The sequence below is a fragment of the Leptonychotes weddellii genome, chromosome 14, assembly GCF_054177405.1.
Source record: "Leptonychotes weddellii isolate Sample4059 chromosome 14, ASM5417740v2, whole genome shotgun sequence".
Classification (NCBI taxonomy): Eukaryota; Metazoa; Chordata; class Mammalia; order Carnivora; family Phocidae; genus Leptonychotes; species Leptonychotes weddellii.
The window spans coordinates 24352954-24376963 of record NC_138382.1 but is presented as its reverse complement, the minus strand read 5'-3'; the positions used below and the strand labels follow the sequence as shown (position 1 = coordinate 24376963).

At 43.6% G+C, this 24010-nt stretch overlaps 1 protein-coding gene across 13 annotated transcripts in view; it reads right to left on the bottom strand.

The window, feature by feature from the left end:
• AOPEP (aminopeptidase O (putative)) overlaps positions 1–24010 on the bottom strand; it is a 335871-nt gene that overhangs the window by 71596 nt on the left and 240265 nt on the right. For 12 of the 13 annotated variants that reach the window (XR_014139966.1, XR_014139965.1, XR_014139968.1 and 9 more), the window contains 2 exons: positions 4574–4636; positions 4085–4159 (listed from right to left, as the gene is read on the bottom strand). Coding sequence is in view for 7 of the 13 variants with exons in the window: in XM_081802937.1 (XP_081659063.1) it covers positions 4085–4159; positions 4574–4636 (138 nt within the window). In the remaining 6 variants the exon portion in view is untranslated. Of the gene's footprint in view, positions 1–4084; positions 4160–4573; positions 4637–8073; positions 11390–24010 lie in introns of those variants that run through there. The other variant, XM_081802940.1, reaches the window with a different exon arrangement.

Here is a 24010-nt window from a genome sequence, read left to right as displayed (position 1 = left end):
GGCTCCAACTAAAATGGCCATTAAATACGATATAAAGTCCACATTTCACAACCATCTTTCTAGATCTTTGTATGTTTCGCTCCGTAGTTCAAGGAAAACTTCATAAAATTTTTAACAATTTCATGCTACAGAATATTGTTTTTCAGGTTCCGGGAGAAAAGAACAATTAGGTTACCTTAAAGGGTGCTTTTGTTAGAAACCATTTGTACCTAGTGTTGCTTATGACTAATCGTAACACAGGCCGACACACTCACCCTCGCCAAGACCACAGGCTTGGAAACTAACACACGTAAAGGATGGATTGTTAATAATAATAGCCAACCTCAGTATTACTGAATTTTCAGTGTTTTGAAAGTTTGCCAATGCATGCTTGTGACATCATCATATATACTTGATGATGACCAGAAGTATCTTAAAATTTATTCTCTGTACATTATCACATATGCATAAAATAGGATTTCAGGTGCCTCTTTTGAATCTGAAAACTGGCATTTTCTTCTTCTAAAGGAATCCTACCTCATTCATATATTTTCCTCTATATGCTATTTATTGTTCTATACTATAGTATTACTAACCCTTAAAAAAAACTATTTAAAAACTTTGTATTTCATGTACATTTATAAAAGTATATTATCCCTTTATCTGTGAATGTGATGGGTAATTTGCATTTATCTTTGAATCGGTTAGAGATAAAAGCAGAAAAAAAATTACGTTCCTCTTCCAAAACCAACAGCCATTCAGCAACATCTATTAGCATTATTTTTAAAAACAGACACCACACAGTCAGCCATCACCACTGTCTCAGCAGCCCTCACAGAGCAGGCCGATCCATTCCCCCCGGCTGTTTGTGTGGTTGTTCATGTTCTCCTTGCCTTTCTGTTGCACAAGTTATTCAAACTAAAGGAAAGGAATGTGAAATAATTGAAGAAGAAAGACTATCAGAATGAAGGAGAAAACACCTGAGGACCAGAGGCAAAAGAGAGGTGAGTTTTGTCATTTGAAATGAAGGAAAGAAAAACCAGTAGGAAAGAACTGAGTTGCACCAGTGGAAGGGGGGCGAAGATGTGAAGAGAAAAATAAAATGAAAGTAAATGTCAGGAAAGACAAAAGATGCGACAGGCAGACCGATGTAGTAGCTTCAGGAAGAGGAGAGCTGAAAACCTGTAACACCGCACAGCCACCTGGTGGGGCAGGGGGTGGAGAGACACTTGAACAGTAAGCAGAAGAGCCAGGAAAAGGCCAGGAGAACATTTTAAATCACTTCTCCGGGTGGTACCTCTCACTCACCCCAGTTTACTTTATTTCATTATTCGTTATTTTAACCCACAGCTGAGAACGGGGTAAGTTTGTTTTGCTTCCCCTTCTGAGTTCACTGAAAAACTCAACCCATAGATCAGGCTGTGCTGACCACTTAGCACCTTCGAGATTTTCTTTAAGGGGGAAAATAAATATCTCCTGTAAGATCACATTCACTACCTATAATTCCTCGCCAGTTGCCCACTTCCAGACTCTGGCCTTGCACCGCTGCTCTGTTTTCCTTCCTCAGGCAGGTCAGACGACTCTGCTTTCCACAAGTCAGTAAATACTGGAGAAAAAATGTTCCGACCCTCCCACAGTTAAACACAGACTAGTTAACCAAGTTCAGTCATCTGGGCTGAATCCTGCGTGAGCCTGAAAGATGTAAACAGAGACTGGGGGGATGGAGGAAGGGCAGCGTGCGGGAGAAGTGGGGCAAAGAAAACAAAGTAGGCAAATAAAGGCAATGGGCAGACTTAAAATTATGCCTACCAAAAATGACTAAAACTCATTTTCTCATGTTAACAGTAACAGAAAATGAATAAAAGCTGAAAATACCATAGTTTTATTTCAATGTTGTAAAAAAAAAGATAGTGGATGCGTTAAAAAGGAGAAATTAGGTTCATTTGCTTCTACTTGTGGCATGGTAGACATTTAAGAACATTTATGAAACTCAACAGCAAGTTAACTACTGAGATTCCTACTAATAACAGGTTCAAATCGTAGCAAAAAATTAACACATGACCTCGGTTTAAATACTCATTACCACACAGAATTCGCTCTGTATTTCGGAATAGACACTCGGGCAATCGGGGTACGGCACCTTGGCTACCCGCTGCAGGGTGGCTTCTGAGCCTTTCAGAACTCGCTCTAATGCCCTTGGTCACTGATTACACTCCCTTTCACCCTGCCCTTGAAAATATCGCCTGCTTTGCCTCAGCGAGCTCCAAACCCTTTCCTGGGTGCAACAGAGGCAAAACAGTGGGCAAAGGGCTTGGCTGCCATGCAGAGCCAGGAAGAAAAACTAGACACACTGATAATTAATATTCTCTGATCCAATTCTGAAATTTCCCATCTTCTGGCCCTCTCCACCTCCGCCTCAAAGCTAGTCAGCTTTAAGCTTCACTCCTTGAAAGGAAGTTCAGCTTGTTGGTCCCAACCTACTTTATTTCTGTATCCTCTTTAAAACTGCTGCCCACGTTTTCTAAGAAGAAAAGTCAAACGTGCGCCCTGCTCATAAGCTCTAATACACAGCCTCTATCGAGGAGAAAGGCTCAGCAAAGAACCCCATTTTCTTGGGAGGTGAAATCCTCAGTTCCCTCCTCATTCTCAGAAGGCAGTGATCAGATCATGGGTGTCACACATGTGGTTACTTCAAGTTCAGATTTTGGGGGTGATGGTACCTAGTAATCCACAAAGGTAAGGGCTTCCCTTCATTCATGCGTGACATACTGTGCATTTGGGTAATCACCTTTTTGGCTTAAAAAAATAATAGCCAAAAAATATTTTTTTGAAATGTTAAGCCATAAAACTTTTTCCTTCTTTGGACATTTTATGATCTCATTCATCACCTCACGGACATTTTTTAAAACACCTGGAGCATGAAAGTTAAACAAACACAACCCACCACAGCATGCCGAGGTATGGTCAGAAAACTCAAATCTATTCAAAATGAAACCTTTTCCTATTACTGTTTAACTTAAGTGACAGATATGACTCTGTTTAAAAAGGTAAGGGCTGGAGTACCACTCTTCATGGACTGTCTCCCTACAAATGACCAGGATCCTAGGCCAGTTCTTTTCCCAATTCTCTTAGAAGCTGTCCTTGGTATCCTTACATGCACTCTGAAACTTTGGAATCACCTTCATTATGATGTGCTCTGTGCACATTCTCGGACGCTGCAATGCCCATACTAAGGCAACACATCAGAGAAGTTGGCAGCAATGCTATCAGCAAGAATTTGGCTTCAGAATCAGGAGTGATTCATCATACATTCTAGCAGCAGAAAAACAACACACATCTATTTTAATCCCTTGGTGCTATCAAGAATCAAAAAACAGTACAGTAATTAAGTAAACGCAGCAAAAATTGTATCTGCTGTAACACTGGTAAAACATTATTCAGAAAACAACATACTACTTACCTTATTTCACAATTATTTCATAATTATTTATTACAATGACAAATCAAGTTTTAACACAATTTCAGGAGAAAATAGGTAGTCCAAACTTCTGCAAAGTAACATACTGAAATTCTAAATTTAAAAAAACAAATTTCTCATTTGCTTTACAGTAAATAAAATCCCTCCTAGTGTTTCAAAAGAAATCACTTCTTTCATCTCCCTCCATTTTTAAAATTACTCTAATTTAAAGTCTAAAGGCTAAACGAGTGAGTGTGCTCCTGTATCTATCACAACCAAACAGAGAAACCTGATATTGTGGGCAATTTATTCAGAACACCCCCCCTTTTTAGAGGTACCTTAACAACTACATAACTACTATTAACAGAATATAATAATGGAACCCGCTTATGTCCTATTGCTCTAGTTAATGAGCACGAAACATATCTCCATCGCGAGTCATTCTCTTACTTCCTGAGAATATAGTATGTCTATAGTTATCAGAGATTATCAACCAATATTTCGGTATAACCATCCACGTTATTTTACGGCTTACTGTACATTTAATTAAAACTTAAAAACTACTACTCTACTGTTACGACCAAGTCCCCAGGGGCGTAGGGGGAGATTTCTCAAGAACTCCACCCAGTGCTCTTTCGGGGACCCTACCTTTTCAAACACTTCTTCAGCCTCCCTTCGTTTCCGTTTTCGGGGTCTCCGGTTCACTCGAATCCATTTCTCGACCTGGAGTTCAAAAACCACAGAGCGATTTAAACACGACGACGGGTCGTGAGGGCCATCCCTCTGCGTGAGAAAGAAACGATCGACGGCCTCGCGACGCTGCCTGCCAGGGCTTCACCTGGGGAAGCCACAGGCACCTTCCGGGCTCGCCGGGCGGCCTCAGCGCCGGGGGCTCAAGAGACGCGCGGGTGTGCGGCGCGCCGAGGCCGTGACCTTCGCCCGGGCCCGGCCCTCCGGTCACCGGCCCGGTCGGCCACCCGCGCGCCGGTGCGCGCCGGAGCCCCCGAACGGGGCCATCTTACCCACCGCTGTCGCGCGTCGGCGCCGCGGGGAGTCCGCGGTGAGGATGCGGCGCCAGACCCACCGCCCCCAGGGAGGGAGGGAGGGGAGCGCGGGGAGCGCGCCTCCCGCACTCACCTCGGCGCTCACTTGCCGCGCGAGCCCGCACTCCGCCCCGGCCTGGCGCTCCCTCTGCAGCGGCTGCGGGGGAAGGGGAAAGAGTCAAGTTTACCCCGGGAGCCGCCCCAGCCTCCCTCCCCCGCGCCCCACCAACTCGGCGCGCTGACCCACTACCTCGCCCGCGGAAGGTGAGGGTGGGAGCGAGGGCCCCGCCGCCCGCGCCCAGCGCCCGCCGCCCCGCCGGCTCGCTGGAAAGCAGCGGGTACGCTGGGCCCGCAACACCTAAGGCGCAGCGCGGGCGGCGGGGCGGCGCGGGGCCCGGGCGGCGGCGCGGGCAGAGGGCGGGCGCTGGGGCGGGGGCGGGGCCTGCCTTAAAGGTATAGGCGGCCGCGCCGTCCTCCCTGCAGGTCGCCCCCGCCCCCGCCCCCGCCCCCGCCGGCGTGCCGGCTAATTTTATTGTTCTTTTTGCGAACGTCTTTCTTCCTCTCCCCGCGCCCCGCCCGCGCCCGCGTTCCCGCGCCCTCCCACGCGCGTACGGACCTGGGCGCGCATGCCTTACCTTTCCAGCCCCCATCCCCCGCGGACCCCTGGGGACCCGCGAAAGGGTTTCTCGGCCGCGTTGCGAGCAGGAGCGCTGCCCGGCCGCAGGCGAAAGGGCTTAGCTCGAGAAGCCGCCCCCACACCCCCGCGGCCAGCCGAACTCGCTTCTCGGGTCAGAAACCTAAGTGTCCAGATGGCCTTCGCGGAGCGGAAAGGAACTTTCCTAGTGGGCTTTTTTTCCGGGAATGGACTAGACGCCATTAAGGAGACGTTTTTCAGTGGCCTCTCCGGACTCTGGGGCGGTGGCAGGTGACCTCCCGGGGGAGAAACCCGGAGCGCGTAAAAGGCGAGCCCCGCGCACTGCCTGCGCCTCGACGGAGCCTGTGCGCTTTCAGGAAGCGCGGCCGGCGCCGCACGCGCCCTGCCCGCGGACCCCCACAGCGACTGGGGAGAATTTAAAAGGAGACATTCTGTCTTCATAATTAGGGGGATAGTTTCCACTTAGTTTGTAAAAGTCTGCGATGCTCCACATTTTTCCGCCGACACCCAAAAGGCTTTCTTCCCATCCGTATCAGAAGTTGGCTGAACCAGAAAGGGGGTGAACAGTTGGGTCGCACTCGTATTTGTTGATCTTGACCATCCCTTTAACTTTATCGCATTTCTTTAAAGAAAATCTGTCTTGCCCTCTCTTTATTGCTACTTCATCCTTCTTTCAAGATCAAAAGCTTTAGATCAAAGCCAAGATCAAACTCACTACTTTAAATAGAAGCAACTTTGCCACGGAGTATTTTACACAAAGAGGAGCTTCTTAATGGAGACATCAGAGTGGAAAACTTTATTTTATCCCTTCATCCTATATTCATAACTGGACTACTTAAAATTACATTGATGATGCACTTACATGTCCTAAAATAAACAACAGGTCTGCTCAAATGGGGGATTCTTGACTTAAGTGTTTGTGTTTCCATGAATACCAAAATAAATAAATAAATAAATATAACTCTAGTTAGATAAGCATATTTGCCATTTTGTATCATTATTAGCTAAGTACTATGAAATGCATGCTCATTTGCTAAAGATTTTTCGAAGTGGTATCGAATCTCCTTATATATAATGTACAACTATCATATACAATTTTTCCACTGCAAAATAAATGTATAAAAATAGTTAATGCCTTGCACATCTCCAGTGCACGTACAGAGGCAGGTAAAAGTTACAAATGATGAACTGGATTATGTAATTGCAGAGCTGCTTACTTTCAAATGGAAATAAGACCTCTAACTATTTGAGCTTCCACGCTACTAATAACAGTTCCAGAATCAATAGAAATCTATCACTGGTAGACACTTCCCTTCACCCACTAGAATTTTTTTCCTTGGGAATTTACCACCCCTAAGAACTCTGAATTTACCACCCCTAAAAACCTTTCATTACTGATGTACTAAAACAGCACCCCAAATAGACCTTCCTTAAGTATCCTTTTTGTTGACTGATCAACAATTTTTTTAACATGTAGCCTTAAAAGAAACAAAAAATAAAATAAATTCCAACAATCCAGTAGTGGGAATAGAAAACTATTGAAAATTAAATCATATATAGACTTCTATGAAAATCTGTTATTACAGATGGATAGTTAGTACTTGAAGGCTTGTTTTCCATTGTTATTCTCATCTGACTGTAGTCTCAAATACACACACACACAATTGTTCCTCATGCTAAAAATCCCATTAAGTCACTAGAAAGATCTTAGGAATTGAGACCTGGGAACCCTGTCTTGCTGCCAGTGACAGTCTCCTTTCTTCCTAGTCTGCAGCTCATGGAGAACCTAATGGTTTCTGGCATAAGCTGAGCAAAGGAAAGAATCCTACTGTCACTGCTCCTCTGAGTAGGTAATTAAAGCTATGGTCCACTCTTAAGTTCCTCCTAACTCCTTTCCTTTGTACTCTTACACCCTCACACCCACTACCACAATCCATCCTACACCAAGAAGCCAGAATAATATTTTGAAAGGTAGTTCAAATGATACCACTTTGCTTTACCAAGAATGCACTTCTTTCTCTTCTCTGCCTGGCTGGCTCCTACTTATTCTCTAGTTTTGGCCTTAACTCTAGAAAGGTCCTTCCTTACTCCCCACTCCAAATTATGTCACCCCCACTATTCCTTCTAATAGCATCCTGTTTTTTTTTTAAATTGCTTATCTTTTAGAGCTATTAAAAATTATTTTTAATTAAGACTTTTTTAGAGCAGATAACAGAAAAATTTATGCAAAACGCACAGAGTTCCCATATGCCAACATAACACACAGTTTCCTCTATTACTAATATCTTCTATTAGGGTGGTGTGTTTGTTACAATTCAGGAACCAATATTTGATACATCATTATTAAATAAAGCTCATGGTTTACAGTAGGGTTCACTATGTGTTGTACAGTTCTATTGCAGCTTTTTTTTAATTATTATTAATTTGTTGAATGTCTATCTTCCCAGCTGGACTTTAAACTCCAGGAAGAAAGAGATCCTGTCTCTTTTGTTCTTGATTTTGGTCCAGTCAGTTAAAATACCGCTGGCACATAGTAGATGCTAAATAAATACGTTAAGTAAGCAAATGGAAGATATAGGAACAAATGACTGAATGAACAGCATATGAAATTTCAAGGGGGAGAGTCTCAAGATAAAGATCTTTCTAATTAACTCCTGTTTCTCCACTAAAATACCTTATTTTGTAAAAAGCACAAAATTGTGCATTTTTTTTTTTTAAAGAAAGAGACCATGGGACATCAGTTACATCGCGAGGTGCTTCTAAAATGGCCTTTAAAAAAAATAAAAATAAAAATAGAAATGAGAAATAAAGATTCTTAATTCCCTCTTCTATTAATCATGAAAACTGTATTTCAAAAATTCAGTGCTAGGAGCTGAATTTGATCTAGAATGAAATAGTAACATATTTTAAAATTATTGGAAAAAAATATTTTTTAAAGATTTTATTTATTTGAGAGAGAGATTGAAAGAGCACACAAGCAGGGGGAGCAGCAGAGGGAGAGAGAGGAGCAGGCTCCCCGCTGAGCAAGGAGCCCGATGCGAGGCTGGATCCTAGGAGCCAGGCTCATGACCTGAGCTTAAGGCAGACACTTAACTGACTGAGCCACCCAGGCGCCCCATTTTATTGGAAAAATATTAATTCTTTTTTACTGTGTTCAATATAACCTCAACACATTTCTCCTTTTGCCTATCTAAATCTCCCTTTCTTCATGCGCTGACCCCAATAAAGGTAGGGTGTGGAAAAACTGGAGGAAGAGTACTTTTTAAAAATTGGAATTCTGGGGACGCCTGGATGGCTCAGTCAGTTAAACGTCTCACTCTTTTTTTTTTTTAAGATTTTTATTTATTTATTTGAGAGAGAATGAGAGACAGAGAGCACGAGAGGGAAGAGGGTCAGAGGAAGAAGCAGACTCCCTGCCGAGCAGGAAGCCCGATGCGGGACTCGATCCAGGGACTCCAGGATCATGACCTGAGCCGAAGGCAGTCGCTTAACCAACTGAGCCACCCAGGCGCCCCAAACGTCTCACTCTTGATTTAGGCTCAGGTCATGACCTCAGGGTCATGAGATCCAACCTCTGCCCCCACCCCACTGGGCTCTGTGCTGGGTGTGGAGCCTGCTTGAGATTCTCAAACTCTTCCTCTCCCACTGCCCCTCCCACCCTTCCCTGCATGCACGCGCACTTTCTCCGTCCCGCTCTCTTTAAAAAAATAATAAATAAAAAAATAAAATTGGAATTCTGTAGACAGGGATGGATACTCTAATAACTATCTTTAAGAAAGTGGTGAAAGCACTTTAAAGCTATCTTTTAAAAACAGATGTTTTCTATTTGAAGTATGTTTTAAAAAATGTTTCGTCTAGTAGAGATGCAAGTTTTGAAAGGAAGTTGTTTTAAAAGACTTTCTTGTCAATGCAGTTTGTAATAGCTGAAGACAATTTCAGAGGCTAAGGAAAATGCCATTGCTTTAGAATAAAAGCGTTACTTTATCTAGTGGCTGGAGATTACTTTTAGAGAGAAAATCCCTCCTCCTCCTCCTCCTTCTCCCCCTCCTCCTCCGGAAATGACTCCTTTCATTGGAATATGGTAGCAATATCAGTTTCATATTGTTAATATGGATGTGTGCTTCTTCTTCATGATGAGCTACAATCCAGAGGAATGAGAAGCAGCAGCAGGCCTTCCTAGTCACCTAGAAGGCCGAAAGGGCGGACAAGGGGAGCCCTTTAATTAGTCCAAACAGCCTCAGATGGCAAAGTACACTCACTTGGGCTCAGGAGAGGCAAAACTATCCGCTATAAGAAGTCAAAAGATCTTTTAATACCAAACAATGTAGAGAGGTTTCAGAAGAGCTCTATAGCCAACATACATTGAGTGTAAATTAAAAAGTACACACCTACACAAAACTGGAAATGAAAAATCAAGATTAGTTTAAGCTGCAAATAATAACAAGGAAGTAATCCTGATTAGGGTCAAAGTTCTCAAATGTCTAGGTCTTTAAATTTTGCTCTACCCTTTTAGAATGTAACATTCCTTTATGATATCTTTGATTTTAGAAAAATTACCATTTCTATTATTGCCCATTTTGTGTCCGTGTTAGAATGAATGCCTAATTCTTCTTTCTCAAGAGGATTTTGGCCCTGCTAAATGGACCTCTTAGTGGAATCCTTATAAAGCATGGTTTTCAAAAAAGGAAATCCTTCCCACATTTGTGCTGCAGTGAGCTGGCTAAGAGAACCTCTTCCTCTCAGTCATCATAACCCTGAACTCACTGTTATTCAGAAACTTTTACAGAGCTTGCCTGAGGGAACATGCTCAGCTCTGCCATTTCTAGATCCCCTATGCGAATCTGATAAAACATTAGCTATCAGCTTTTGGCTCCCTAGAAAAAAATACACCTACAATCATTCACAGTCCCCTACTCCCTTCCCACACACACATCAACTGTCAGGAGGTTTACAGATTTTCTGATTGCCCAAACCCCTACCCTAGATACTCTAAGATCCTCTTGGATTAGAGCAGACCCCACCATACAGCTGGCCCAGGACGACGTCTTACTGGTGCTCTGTGAAAGTCCTTTTATCGCATTATGTTCTGGTAAGAAGCCATCAACCTTTATTGAGGTGCATTATAAGAAACAGCCCCATAAAACCCATCCCAGTGTTTACCGTAAGGATAGTTTCAGAGGATTGTTTATTACATTAAATAGTAATTTTCTGAGAGGACCCACAGGGAGCCTGGTATCAACATCAGGAATAGCTGGACTCAGGCACCTGGTTTGTTTTACCTCATGAACACTACAAATTGATTCCTTTTCCCTCTTCTAGAAAATTCTGTGCCCCTACATTAAACCAAGCATAAGAACTTCAAGGGGTGCATATTGTATGATAACTTAATTCCTGGCCCCATCTTATTTTCCTACTATTATTTTCACATTTCTTCGCTTTTTATATTTTAATTTATTTTTATCATGCTCTATTTTGCTTTAGAAGCTGTCTTAACTCCATTTTGGGCAAAGAAGAGTATGAATAAATAAAATATTCTGGGTTTATTTTTTCTTTCTTTAACTTTCTTTTACTTTTTTGGGGAGAGGAAGAGGTTCTGATAAAATGTGACGGTTCTAATATTTCTCTCCATTAAAAACACTTAGAAGTGAAGCATGGGAGGTAAGGACGTACTATTACACTCTACTTATAAAATTCAAGGAAAAGAACTGTTAAAAAACAAAACAAAAGTAAATACACTATTACACAAACATGGTGCTAAACTACTATAAAAATGTTAATCAACCTAGTATTTTACCTCTTTTGATATCGAAACCAGAGGAAATAGGTTTTGACCTCAGGAAGAAGAATGTAAGCTGGATATAGAGACAGGTTAGTCACTTAACAAGCATATTGAGAGCCTACTGCAAAACACAGTACTAGACTTCGTGAACACAGAGCTGAATAAGACACCATCCCTGTCCTCAGGACCCTAGTGTGACCAGGCAGTCACCTGGCGTAGTATAAGGAGTGCACAGATAGCCTGCTGGGTTGGAATCCAGGGTCTGCCATATATTAGTAGTAGTGTGACCTCTCTAAGCCTCCTTTCTTAGAGACTTGTGAAGATCAAGGGACACATGTGATGTGCTTACAAGGGGAGGCAGTTGTTACTTACCAAATTCTAGAAGCAACGCAACATCACTAGAAGCTGGAGGGAAGTGACCTTAAGACACAAAGTACCCAACTGCTACGTGTACCAGAGACCATGGAACCTCAGAACTGGAAGAAAGAACCAGAGCAGCCAATTCTGTAAGGACTGAATGGTTTGCCAAGTGCTTCCACATACAGACTGCACTGTTTATTTCTCACATAGTCCCATTTTCAGGATGAAGAAACTGGGTCTCAGGGAATTTTCGTATTCTTTTTTTAAATATATATATTATTTTTAAGTAATCTCTACACCCATCGTGGGGCTCGAACCCACAGGCCCAAGATGAAAAGTCGCATGCTCTACTGACTGAGTCAGCCAGGTGCCCCAAATTTTCATATTTTTAGTATTTAATATTGGGTAGCCCTTAGATCTCCAGGCTGGAAATGTAGCACCCTTTCTACTCCAGCATGAGAGCTTAGGGAACATCTAGCATTACTGTCTCACTTTAAAATAGTTGCTTATTATGTGGATCAGATCAACCTCAGATCAAAACACAGCCCATAAAATATTATCCCATACCATAAAAGTCTATTGCAACAGCCATTTCAGAAAACAGACATTGTACACCCCCTTCAACACCTGTATGACTGCAATTCTTTACAGGAGCTTAACATTCATGGATATTCTGACAAAGAGTTTCACAGGTGAAATACAAAGTTATGTAGGGGTGGCGTTAAATCAGAGGGACCCCTGACTGCTTATTAGAATCACCAGGAGGGTTTTTAGATCCCAATGCCCAGGTGGCATGCCACATCACTGAAATTCACATCCTGAGAGTGGGACCCTGCATCAGTCTTTTTTTAAAGCCTTCCCCACCCCCACATCTCCCCTAGTGATTCCACTGTGCTGCCAGTGTTGAGAACCACTGGTTTAGATCATTTTAATGATGACCCATCTCTAACAAGTTACTATTAAGAAATTCCAGATGTTTGGGAGACATCTAAATTTCAAGGTCAATGCCACAGAGGACAGCCATCTATTAAGTTCTATTTCATTAAGTCTCTGGGTAAACAACAGACAATGCTGAGCAGGATGGGCTGCTGGCCTGACCCAGGGTAGCAATTCCTACTGCTTACACCTAGGGATAAACTTCTGGGCAAGATTAGTTAAGTACACACACACACACACACACACACACACACACACGAATTAAAAAGAAGTGGATGATCTCAACACTAACCAGAAGGGAGGCAAGAATGAATGGATATTTGACTTTTTAGAGTTTTTTCCAGGTTGATGGGTAATACAATTCTGGATCTGGAATGAAAAGAGCACAGATTCTTGTCTTTTGGGGAACCCGGAACCCCACATACATATGAGGTGCTATTTCCCACTCATCCCCTGTAGACAGTGTTCTAATCATGTCGATGGCTGCCACCTATTCCCTGGAAACAAATATTTTGCATTTGGAAGACTGCTGGCTACAATTCGGGGACAATGTGTACCAATGGAAAAGACCCTTTGTCATGTGCAAAAGCTACTATTCCACACAGGAAGCAACCCACGTTGGTCTTCCTTAGTGTTGGGCACCATGCTCTAACCAAATGGGCTTCCCTATTTAGAAAAATACACTACAATGATGCTATAGGAAAACTACTCTGGCAAAATGCCTTACAAAAGATATTAGTTACTAATTATTTAAAAGCACAAACATATATGTGAACATTTCAGTAGCTTGAAAAGCAAACACTCATGTCTAGGTCCCTTTGGTTATTCCCTAAGATGGATGGATACGCTATCTGTAAGTATAGGCACAAGAAATGCCTTGTGCTTCATGATGCCTTCAAGGGAAGCTATGCATTGGGAGTCTGGGGCCCCAGCATGTCTCTTTTTCTTTTTCCAGCATGTCTATTTTTAAAAATATTGTCACTCAGACTGGCTTGCCTGTCATCTGGCCTTCCAAGAGAACCCAATGAAGTCACAATTTGCAAACAAGTACAATGGGCCTAAATCGTCCCACCTCTATTCAGAAGTAAGAACACACAGGCACGTGCACACACAGAATAGGGAAAGTAAAATCCACCACAATTTGGGGGGGGGCAGGGGTGGGCTGTCCCAAATAGAAATACTATATGAGAAAGAGCTATTTTCCAGAATGTTTGTTCACCAAACATTTAGATCCATATAAGAGGTGTTCCAGGACAACAACGAGAAGGGCCAGAATTAATTGGTTGCTAATCTCTTTACTTTTTGTAGGATGTTTCCTCCAGCAGTGGATTAAATCAATGTTTAATGCTACACAGGCCCAGCTGTGTCCATATTAGGAAAGCCCAAGCTCACATCTCTTTCTCGGTGAAAAAAGGATCCATCCTCCCTCCTTTTGCTCTGCTTCCACCCCCTGCGTGTGTAGGTGGGAGAGTAGGAGCTGGGGAATGTGAACTTGATCCAGCATTGATCAGCCAAGCAGCAAACTCTCATTGTTCTTTAGATACCAAACATAACTTCTCTCTACTAGGGATAAACCCAGCCATTCTGCATACAACACGGCTTTTGTGCTCAGTAGTATGAGAGATGAAAAAGAACCACCAAGAACATTAAAGCTTTATTAGACTCATCATAAACACCTAATATGTAGACTTTGAGAATCTACCCAGTGAATTTATATTCCTATTAATATTAGGTATGTTAGACTCTCTTAAACCTACCAATCTTCTGGTCATTTCTGTTTTATGATTATGGATTTCAATTTATAGCATAAATACTGCAGTCTACTTTAGCTTTGCTTTCTATTTGAGCCTTTCTTATCTCACTGCCTTGCTCTCTGAGGTTCAAGGGCATCGGAAATCATGCTAATGTACAACTAAATATGCTGTTGTTTTTTTTGTTTTGTTTTTAAAGATTTTATTTATTTGACAGAGAGAGAGACAGCGAGAGCAGGAACACAAGCAGGGGGAGTGGGAGAGGGAGAAGCAGGCTTCCCGCGGAGCAGGGAGCCCGATGTGGGACTCGATCCCAGGACCCTGGGATCATGACCTGAGCTGAAGGCAGACGCTTAACGACTGAGCCACCCAGGCACCCGCTGTTGTTGTTTTTAAGTGCTGTCCTATGAATGTGGTTTAACAATCTCTGTACAAAACCATATGTAATGAGAAATACACAGTTAAGAACCTAGACCTAGGCACCCTCTGTCCTTACCAGCTAGAAGCTGTGTAACCTTGGGCATGTCACACAACATTTCTGGGCCTATAAAAAGGAGATTATGCTATCTGTTTCGCAGAGCGGTGCTGAAGATGAAATGAGACAGCACATAAACCAAGCGGCACAAAGTAGACCAGTAGATGCTAATTCCCTGCCTCTTTGCCCCCAGAAACAAAAGCCCGTCTGGTATTTTGAGCCTAAGTAAACTTTCAAAGGTCTCAAATAACTGAGTTGTGACATCATAATAAAAAGCCTCACCTGACCACCACACAGCCGTGTCACCTCTGACAGAGCCCACAGTGACAGTGGCATGGCTGAGCTACTATAGGCAAATGCCTGTCTCTTTCCAAAGGACTGGTGGCCACAAGGAAACAAGTTCTCTTTCTCATATGCCTTATGATAAAGGAGATCATTCTGTTTCCGGTCCCATCGCACTCAAAACAATAAGCCACTGTTGTTCTAAGAATATCAGAAATGAAATTTGGTATTTCTACATTGTTCTCTGAAGGTACCAACATGACAGGTGCTAGATACAAAAACATCTGAAATCCTAATAGTAGCTACATGCATTTAACACCAATGTAATAATTAAGAAGAGAGAAAGATTAAATTCACAAATACAATTCTATACAGAGCCACCTGATCTACACGTTCTTAGATTTACCCATTTACAGTTTAATTCACTAGAAGCATTTATGCAAAACCCAGGCAGACATCCCTCAGTTACAAAATCAATGACAGTGACGAAGAAACACAATTTGAGGAGAGACTCAGTGAGAGCTCCGGAGAAGCCAACCTTGTAATGAGTATAACCAAGAAGAGTCTCAAAGAGAATGTATCTTTGGTTGGCCACATGGAATATGAAAAGTGACAGCACACACAACTGAGGGAAAAGGAAGAGAATACAGAGAAGGGGAGATGGAGCCCCTGGAGGAAAGGCCAGAGGAGCCGCCGGGCATGGAAGGAGACCTCTCTCCATGGAAATAGGCCATGGGGGTGAAGGCATTCTCTCCAGTCCATCCCTAGTATTACTTGTTGCCCCGGAGTCTCAGCCCCCAAGTCTGATGCATTGACTCTGGCCTCCCTTCCATGCATTTTCATGCCAGTAAAATTGCTGAAATAAAGAAGTGAATTGTGGAGCTGTGGGGCATAAATAATGTCATATTGGAAGGTCGGGGCTAATAACAACCAGGATGCCCTTAATGCTCTAAGAAAAACCATCTGATCTATATAGCCTTCGATGTGGTTTGAAATTCCCTTAGCCTACAAAAGAAAATATTTTTAGCATGTAGCACACTTTGTAACAGACATATAAATGCACTGAAAATATAATTTTAGGAAAGCATCTGGGTTTGATCATTTCTTGTTATACCTCAATGCCAAATAGGTTCTAGTTTCTCAATATAAGGAACATGGCAACATTCGGCCGCAAGCTCTACAGCAATCACTGTAGCAATTTCTCATAAACATTTCACTACCGGCTCTGCTTGGTTTTATTTTTTAAAGCAGCAAATAATCTACAGATTTAAATATAAAAGCAGCATAAAAAATATGAATTTTTTTGGCCCCAATGTCTTCCCCTCCTAGAACTCACTGGATCGTCTGGACAAGAGACATAAATGAGTATTTACTTTTATGTCCCAAAATGTATCCTAGAAATAATAGTTGCCACTGTCTGAGGTAAAACTCACCTGCAGCTTTTATTGATCTGCAGGCATTTCAAGACATTGACAACCTGAGCAAAATTTTTTTTTCATCTCCTCCTAGTCAAACAGGTTACTATTTGTGAATAATTGATTTGCAATAGAAGCAAATGCCTATTCTTCAATGATCAACCAGCGTAAATGCTCTTGCAGATTGATTATTACCTGTGATTTCTCCCAAGAATCTTTTGTATAGCAATTTTCCAGCTGAAGAGAAAAGAAATGCACAGACAAGGTTTCTTGATAGCTACCTTTGTAAAACACCACTCAGGAGGAAACATATGAAAATTCTCCCAATACCGGGGCACCTGGGTGGCTCAGTCGTTAAGCATCTGCCTTTGGCTCAGGTCATGATCCCAGGGTCCTGGGATCGAGCCCCACGTCGGGCTCCCTGCTCGGCAGGAAACCTGCTTCTCCCTCTCCCATTCCCTCTGCTTGTATTCCCTCTCTCTCTGTGTCTCTCTCTGTCGAATAAATAAAATCTTTAAGAAAAAAGAAAATTCTCCCAATACCACTCCAAACTAAGGGCAAGTTTCCAGTCTCTGGGGAATTCAACAGATTCCCAGGTTGGAGAGGGAGACACTTGGAGGAAAAGTCAATCCAGACTTCTCTCCTCTCAGAGCGACCAGGCTCATCTCGATGGAGCTCACACTTCAGCCAGCTACTGGGCATAGCATATAGTGACATGAGGCAAAAAAGTGGCTCTGGCCTTCACCCAGGCCAGGCCCCTTCTTTCCCCAAAGAATCAGTGAGGGTTCAGAGAAGGCAAGTGGTTCACCCAAGGCCACACAGCTTAGTGGCACAGGGCTGCTTCCAAAGCCTCATTTAATGTATCAGTTGCCTCCTTTGTCTAATATAGAATTAAGTTCGCAGAACAAAAGTTCATTACAGCGTCCTCTGTGAAAACAGCAAATTGGATACAACACAACTGACTCTCCTTTCCCACCCAGCCTCTACTCCCACTCTTTAACCTCAAAATAATGCGGCCATGCATTTTATGCATCAAATTGTCTGGACCGTACTTAGATACGGTGGTGGCAGTTATAAGTAGACAGGATCAGAAGCAGAAACACTGAGCTTGCAAAGGCCCAAGCTGAAGGACCAGCCTGGAAGGACAGGGTCTTCTGTTGAATGAGCTGAACACGCCCACTACCAAGCACCATCACAGACAACTGCCACACAAAGAAATGCGTGTGACATGCACGCTACCCTTTTTAAAAACACACATGCGGATTTGGGCAGTTTGACAATCACTGACTGTTACCCTGACCCTTGTGATTACGCTTGCTTCTGGGCCACCTCTGGGCTGTGCCCTCGAAGCTCGCCTGCTCCAGGTCAGGGGAGAGGACAAAATGAGGGCAAGAGCCAGGGACTCTAGCTGGAATTGGCTTTTGAATGCAAATAAGAAGATAAAGGATACATCCCTTAAATGCTTTAGATGATATATAAAGACACTTTGTTCGACCAATTGCTTTTTCTCACTTGTTTTGGTGACCTGATATTTATTACCTAATTTAGTTTCCATCTCGAGGAATAGCTCTGTCTTTCTAAAAGCAAAGACCTCAACTAATCTCTACACACACTCATATTCATTCACACCAAAAAAGATACCAACTCTTCAATGCAGTAAAGCCCAGAATTTCCTATGTGAAATAGTCAGATACACAGGGCTACTACCATTTAGAGATAGCCACATGGAAAAAGGATGTACACACCACGACACATATTTATGGAAAAGCCCTGGAAGGTGAGTTTCATATTACTGCAGGCACAAAGCACAGTTTTGCCCACTAAAGAATAGTAAAGAACAGATTCAGGAAGAAGAGCAGTTATTAATTATGTTAAAAATCATCACTGCTCAGAGCTCCCTGCTGCATTCATTTATTATCTCTTCATAGGTCTTGTAAAAATGAAGGCAAGGATGGGTTCCAGCTGATTTGGATTAAAAGCAACCTTGCTAAAAACACAAAATACTTTAGTTGGATGGACAGAGGGCTAAGGGTCCCAGATCTGAGCTGGGGCTCTGCCGCTAACTGGGGCTACCAGCCTGGGCAGATCAGGCCACCACTCCTGGGGAGAGAAAATGAGCTCCTCACCACGACTTGCTCCTGCCTATGATTCTAAAGCAGACCGAAAGTCGTGCAACACCAGAAAACACTAATATTTAACCATGAAGCAATAGGGGCCACACCCAAGAATTCTATACCATGCACATAGTAAATATACATCTACTTTGTACGACACAGTGGCTCTCCACAAAAGAGAAGGAAAAAAAGCCCCATGTTCTAAAATCAGCCAAGTGTTCCTAACAGCTTTCCTTGTCAGCAGGTGGCTCTGGCGGCAGGTGCTCTGGCAAAAGTCCCCGCGAGCATGGTGGAGGGCCACCATCAGAGCGGCTGCCCAGAGGCGTGGGATGCAGCTGACAATGCTGTGCAATGTCAAAGCGCCAAGGGGCCCTGTGTGTGTGCACCCATGTCCACAACCCGCTGCTCTGCCGGGCCTCAGGGCTTGCCCCAGGCGTGACGAGAGCAGAATGCACGCGCTAAATAATCTGCCTTTGATGAAGAGTCTACCAGAATACGTCTCCAGGCTAATAAAACAGAGAATAGGGGCAGTTCTTAAAAAGTAGAATCAGATGTTTTTCTATTGATGTATACGTTTACAACCTGATGCTGATATCTTTGTCCTGATTCTTTGAGTTTACGTTGCTCCTTCTTTCCAAAGAACTCTCTCTATGAAAAAGCTAAAGCACCATTGCAATGAAGTCCTGTTAAATGGTATCACTCTTTATGATTGCTGCAATGTCCTTACTTAAGTGAATCTCTCTTGTGGGTGCACAATCTGTATGAACCTGAAAACCAGGTAATGTCCCTATGTCCAAACATGGCCCGCCAGACTTTGCACCTTGAGGACAATTAAACTGGCTCCCGTGCACATCAGCTGGCTGACTTGTGACCCAGTGGGGCACAGCCAAGTCTCCTGCCTCCAGGCATGCTGTCTTCCAATGGACATGGTCTTCCAGCTGAATGTGGCAAACAGAGAAGTCAACTTCTATGGCTCCTCTCAGGTCTCAACCTCGGGGCAGAGGCCCCTCGAGCATGCCTTGAACAACGGTTGGTTGCAGATGCCCTCACGGGCCATGGGCTCATGGGCGGGGCGGTGTCCTGTCAGCTTTGTAAGCCCACTGCCCAGCACAGTGCTTGGTATAAGGGTTGAACAAATAAACCAAACCATAAAGCCAAATATTTGGATTGCTTGGGAGGAATATAAAACTAAAGGATTCTAAGAGTTTAGATTATACTCAAGGAATAAGAAAACTTCTGTTGATTCAATATATTGCAGAATATGACATGATTATGGAGTCTCTCAGTTGGTCCCAGTCCTACTTATGGAGATCCTCATTCACTGGGTATGGCCTGAGTCCAGGATCTGTAGTTTTTTTTGTTTTGTTTTTTGTTTTTTTTTAAGATTTTACTTATTTATTTGACAGAGAGAGAGAGAGAGGGAACACAAGCAGGGGGAGTGGGAGAGGGAGAAGCAGGCTTCCCACGGAGCAGGGAGCCCGATGTGGGGCTCGATCCCAGGACCCCGGGATCACGACCCGAGCCTAAGGCAGATGCTTAACGACTGAGCCACCCAGGTGCCCCTGTAGTATTTTTGTTTTTTAAGTAGGCTCCACACCCAACGTGGAGCCCAACGTGGGGCTTGAACTCATGACCCTGAGATCAAGACCTGAGCTGAGAACAAGAGTCAGATGCTTAACTGACTGAGCCACCCAGGTGCCCCCAGGACCTGTGGTTTCAAACAGCTTCCTGGATGATTCTGATAATCAGGTCTCCACATAACTGGGCTAGGTGGCCTCTAATCCAAGTCTGCAAAGCTATGCTTCCGGAAAATACCTGCACTTACCTCTTTATTAAAAACCATGTGTGGGGCACCTGGGTGGCTCAGTCGGTTAAGCGTCTGACTCTTGGTTTTGGCTCAGGTCCTGGTCTCGGGCTCTGTGCTCAGTACTGAGTCTGCTTGTGATTCTCTGCCTCTCCCTCTGTCCCTCCTCCTTTCCCTCTCTCTCTCTCTCTCTCAAATAAATAAATAAACAAAATCTTTAAAAAAAAATGAAAACCATGTGTGCACAGGCCACTACCAACTGTCTCTATCAATTGGATGGAACCAAGTAGACTTTTCAAAGCTAGTGGCTTCTGCTTCCTTTTCCTTCTGGTTCAAAAGGCAAGCAAATATTGTTCTTCTCTCCACGGTGCCACACCCTGACCATGTCTGTGTCCATCTGGGCCAGTTCAGAATTTTTATTCTTTTTAAAGAAACAAGTTCGCAAATGCTCTTTATCCACCCGACAGAGCCATTCCCATATGCTCTCCTCTGAGCTCACTTTAAAAATAGATGTCCAATCTGAGATCCTGAAGGGTCTCAGACCTCAGTCTAGGTCAATATCCTGAGTGTTCTCCCTCATCACTTAGCAGGATTCAGGCATGTCACCTGCATTACATGAATCTGTGCTTGTTTCACATGGCTTCCTAAGTATTTCTCTGAGGGCACCTGTAGATATTCCTCAGCCCGTTGCATGTGCTTTCTAAGGAGACACTACTGGCCATCCAGATACTTAATGATGCTTTTTAAAAGCATCCGTGTTAAGTGAACAGCTCCTGGACCTGAAAGTTCAAAGTTGAAAACCAAGGGGCGAAAGTCTCTCTCTGGTCTTCTCACTCCCGGAGACTCCCTAGTACCTGAATGGAGGGGAGAGGCGTGGCCTTTCATCCAGGAGTCTTCCTTCTAGCTAGGCTGCTGGCCTACCTGCCCAGGGATCTAATTGCCGTTCAAGTATTAGCACCCTTTTATAGGCCTCTGGTGGTCCTCTGTGGCTCTTGAATCTTGTGGGAACCCTCCAGCATCACATTCAAGTTCCTGTGTAGTCTGGCAGTGTCCTACCTTACTAATCAATGCCCTTTGCAGATCCTGCTCTCCGTGCAAAGCAGGCAACAATATGCCTGTTCCTAACAAGCCTGTCCCTAACAAGGGGAAAGATCACTACTCCCAAGTTGTGGTCACAATGCATTCACCCAATGTATTTTATCGCTACAAAAAAAAATGCACTGACCCTTCTATTATTCGGGGGACAGATGACCTTGGTTAGAATGTGGCAGAGGCTGGGGACAGAGAAGGGGGTGACAGTGAGGCTGGCTGGGAGGGTGCTTTCCCCCAGCCCTCCCACCAGGAAGCTGTCTCCATTCCTCTGCTCCTGGGGCATTACCCACTGAGCCTTAATCATGCTTACGACAAACTGGTTCATCGGCCCCCTCCCATTATTGAGATCTGATTCTCCTTAATGCTGCTCAAGCATGCATACTCAGTTTTCCACCCCTAGATGCTGGTTCTGACTCTCCGCCTGCCTGAAATGGCCTTCTCCCCTATGTATCCTTCAAGATTGGCTTCAAATGGTACTTCAACCCTACCTGTTTCCACAAATGGGAAATGACCTCTTTCTTCCGAATGCTAAAAGTTAGCATTTTTCACAAGTTACTGCTTTCTGCCTTAGGTTGGTTACTTGTGTGTCTATTTTCCCTACTGAATTATTAAGCATCTTGAGGGCAAAGCCTGTGTTCTCTCATCTTTGAGTCATCCACAGTCCCTCAGAAAAGATAGAGGTACCAGCTATATTCATGGGAAGAAGGGAAGGGATGGGGTGAGGGGTAGGCACTGGACTAGGAGGTAAGATTTCAGATCCTGGAAGTTTCCTCTTGCAAATCTCATCCATCTGGTCTGGGATGCTTGGCAGTTCTGTAGAAACCTAAGCTCTGACACAGTTACAAAGGAAATCTTCAAGGGAGAGGAAACAGTTTTAATCCTTATTATTCACTTAGAGTCTCATCTTAGACTATTGTGAATGAGATTCAAACTCTTTCTGGAAATTGCGTTTTGAAAGAGAGAGAAAAGGAAGGAAGGACACAGAACTTTCATTTGGGGCACCAAAGGAAAATGTCTCCCGGTTCATCGTGGTGCCTTATGCTTTGAAGAGGTCAGTTCATTTAGACAGTGTCAGATCAGATATCCCCAATAATACACAATGCCCAGCACAGACCTTCAGTTACCTCGTACTCTCCAGGAGAACTGACCCTTCCTTCCCACATTTCTCTCTCGTTCCACAAGACAGGATGTCATTTGGGACCACAAAAACCTATAGACCCCAAAAATATTCATCCATAGGGGAATAAAATATATAGTGAGGTTGACTTGAGTGATTTTTACTGGCCATTTTGAAGGGATTCACAAGAAATGTAGAACTAATCAGGGAAGTATTGGGAATAAGCATTGTTATGGGCTGAATTTTCCCCCTAAATTTACATGTTGAAGTCCTAACCCCTAATACCTCAGAATGTGATTGCATTGGAGATAGGGCCTTTAAAAAGGTGATTAAGGTAAAATGAGATCACAAAGTGGGCTCTAATCTAATTGACTGGTGTCCTTAGGAGAGAAGATTAGGACAGAGATCTCTACGCACACAGGGGAGAGACCATGTGAGGACACAGGGAGAAGTTGGCCATATGTGAGCCAAGGAGAGAGGCCTCAGCAGAAACCGACCTTACCCATACCTTGATCTTGGACGTCCAGCCTCCAGAACCGGGAGATCATAAATGTCTGTTGCAAAATCCCACCCGATCTGTGGGATTTTGTTATGGCAGCCTGAGCTAACTAATAAGAGCACGAAGGCACAGATGCCAAGAATGAAAGAAATCAGGCTACAGATGAAAGGACTTTAATAAACTCTCTCTCTGTCTCTTGTGATTGCAGAGCAGTGTATCACTTTGAGGGATTTGTGGGCTCTTCGATGAACTGTGGCGACTCATCGATATGATGGGCCCTGCCCCAACTGAGGCCAGGGAATCTAGTCAGTGTATCTCTAAAGCCCCCTGACAAGGTATTTAGTCACTTAGAAAATGTAAGCCGAACCACTGGACTAAAAAGACAGCAAAATTATTAGGAGCCCAAAAAACACACCACGTTATAGCAACTGCTACTACTGATAAAAAAAAGAAGCAAGGATCTCATAGCACATATAATTTGAAAAATATCATTTCTCTGGAGTTTGCAAAATAACCAGTCTCAGTTTTCTTGAATGACCATTAAATGTAGAATTCTTATAGACATCACTGAGACTGAGTATCCCAACAGGCCTTAAACTTATGTTGATGTGATTACATAAACTGTGCAAAAAATAAGCTTACAAGTTATGCCCCTAATAAACCACAGGCTTTCTCTGTGCTAAAAGCACCACATCTTATCAAATTTCCTCAGTTCTGTGACCTCAGCATTTTCCCTACGAGACTTAAGTTGTCCATCATTTGCTTGTGTGGCCTTTGGCAACTTGCAGATGTTTGTTTGAAAAGGAGTGGCATTCTCCAAGATGACACAAGAACCTGCTGTTCTAGGAGGGGATGCAGGAGCGAGTCTGGGAGCTTGAGGTGCTTCCTGCCTGTTTGAGACACCCAATGGGATCGGCTATTACCCATCTTCTCTATCCTCCTCAGTGCCCTTGATGCCCATGGCTTTGCCAGTTCACATCTGCTTAGCACTTCCCCCAAACAGCAGACAGAGCCACAGAAGGGCCGTGAGGTTCACTGGCGTCGTCAATGTGCTACTTGTTAGTACCTCGGGAAACAGGCTGCCTGGGAGAGAAATTAAGAGCTGAAGTGAGGCTGGTAATTAGTTCATGCCCTTCTGGATGCCCACAGTGAACAAGCACTCCCATCCATGGACTATAATCATCTGCGCTGTCATGGCACATTGAAGGGTGTCTATGGACTGGCCGAGCTCTATCTTTATCCATACATTTGA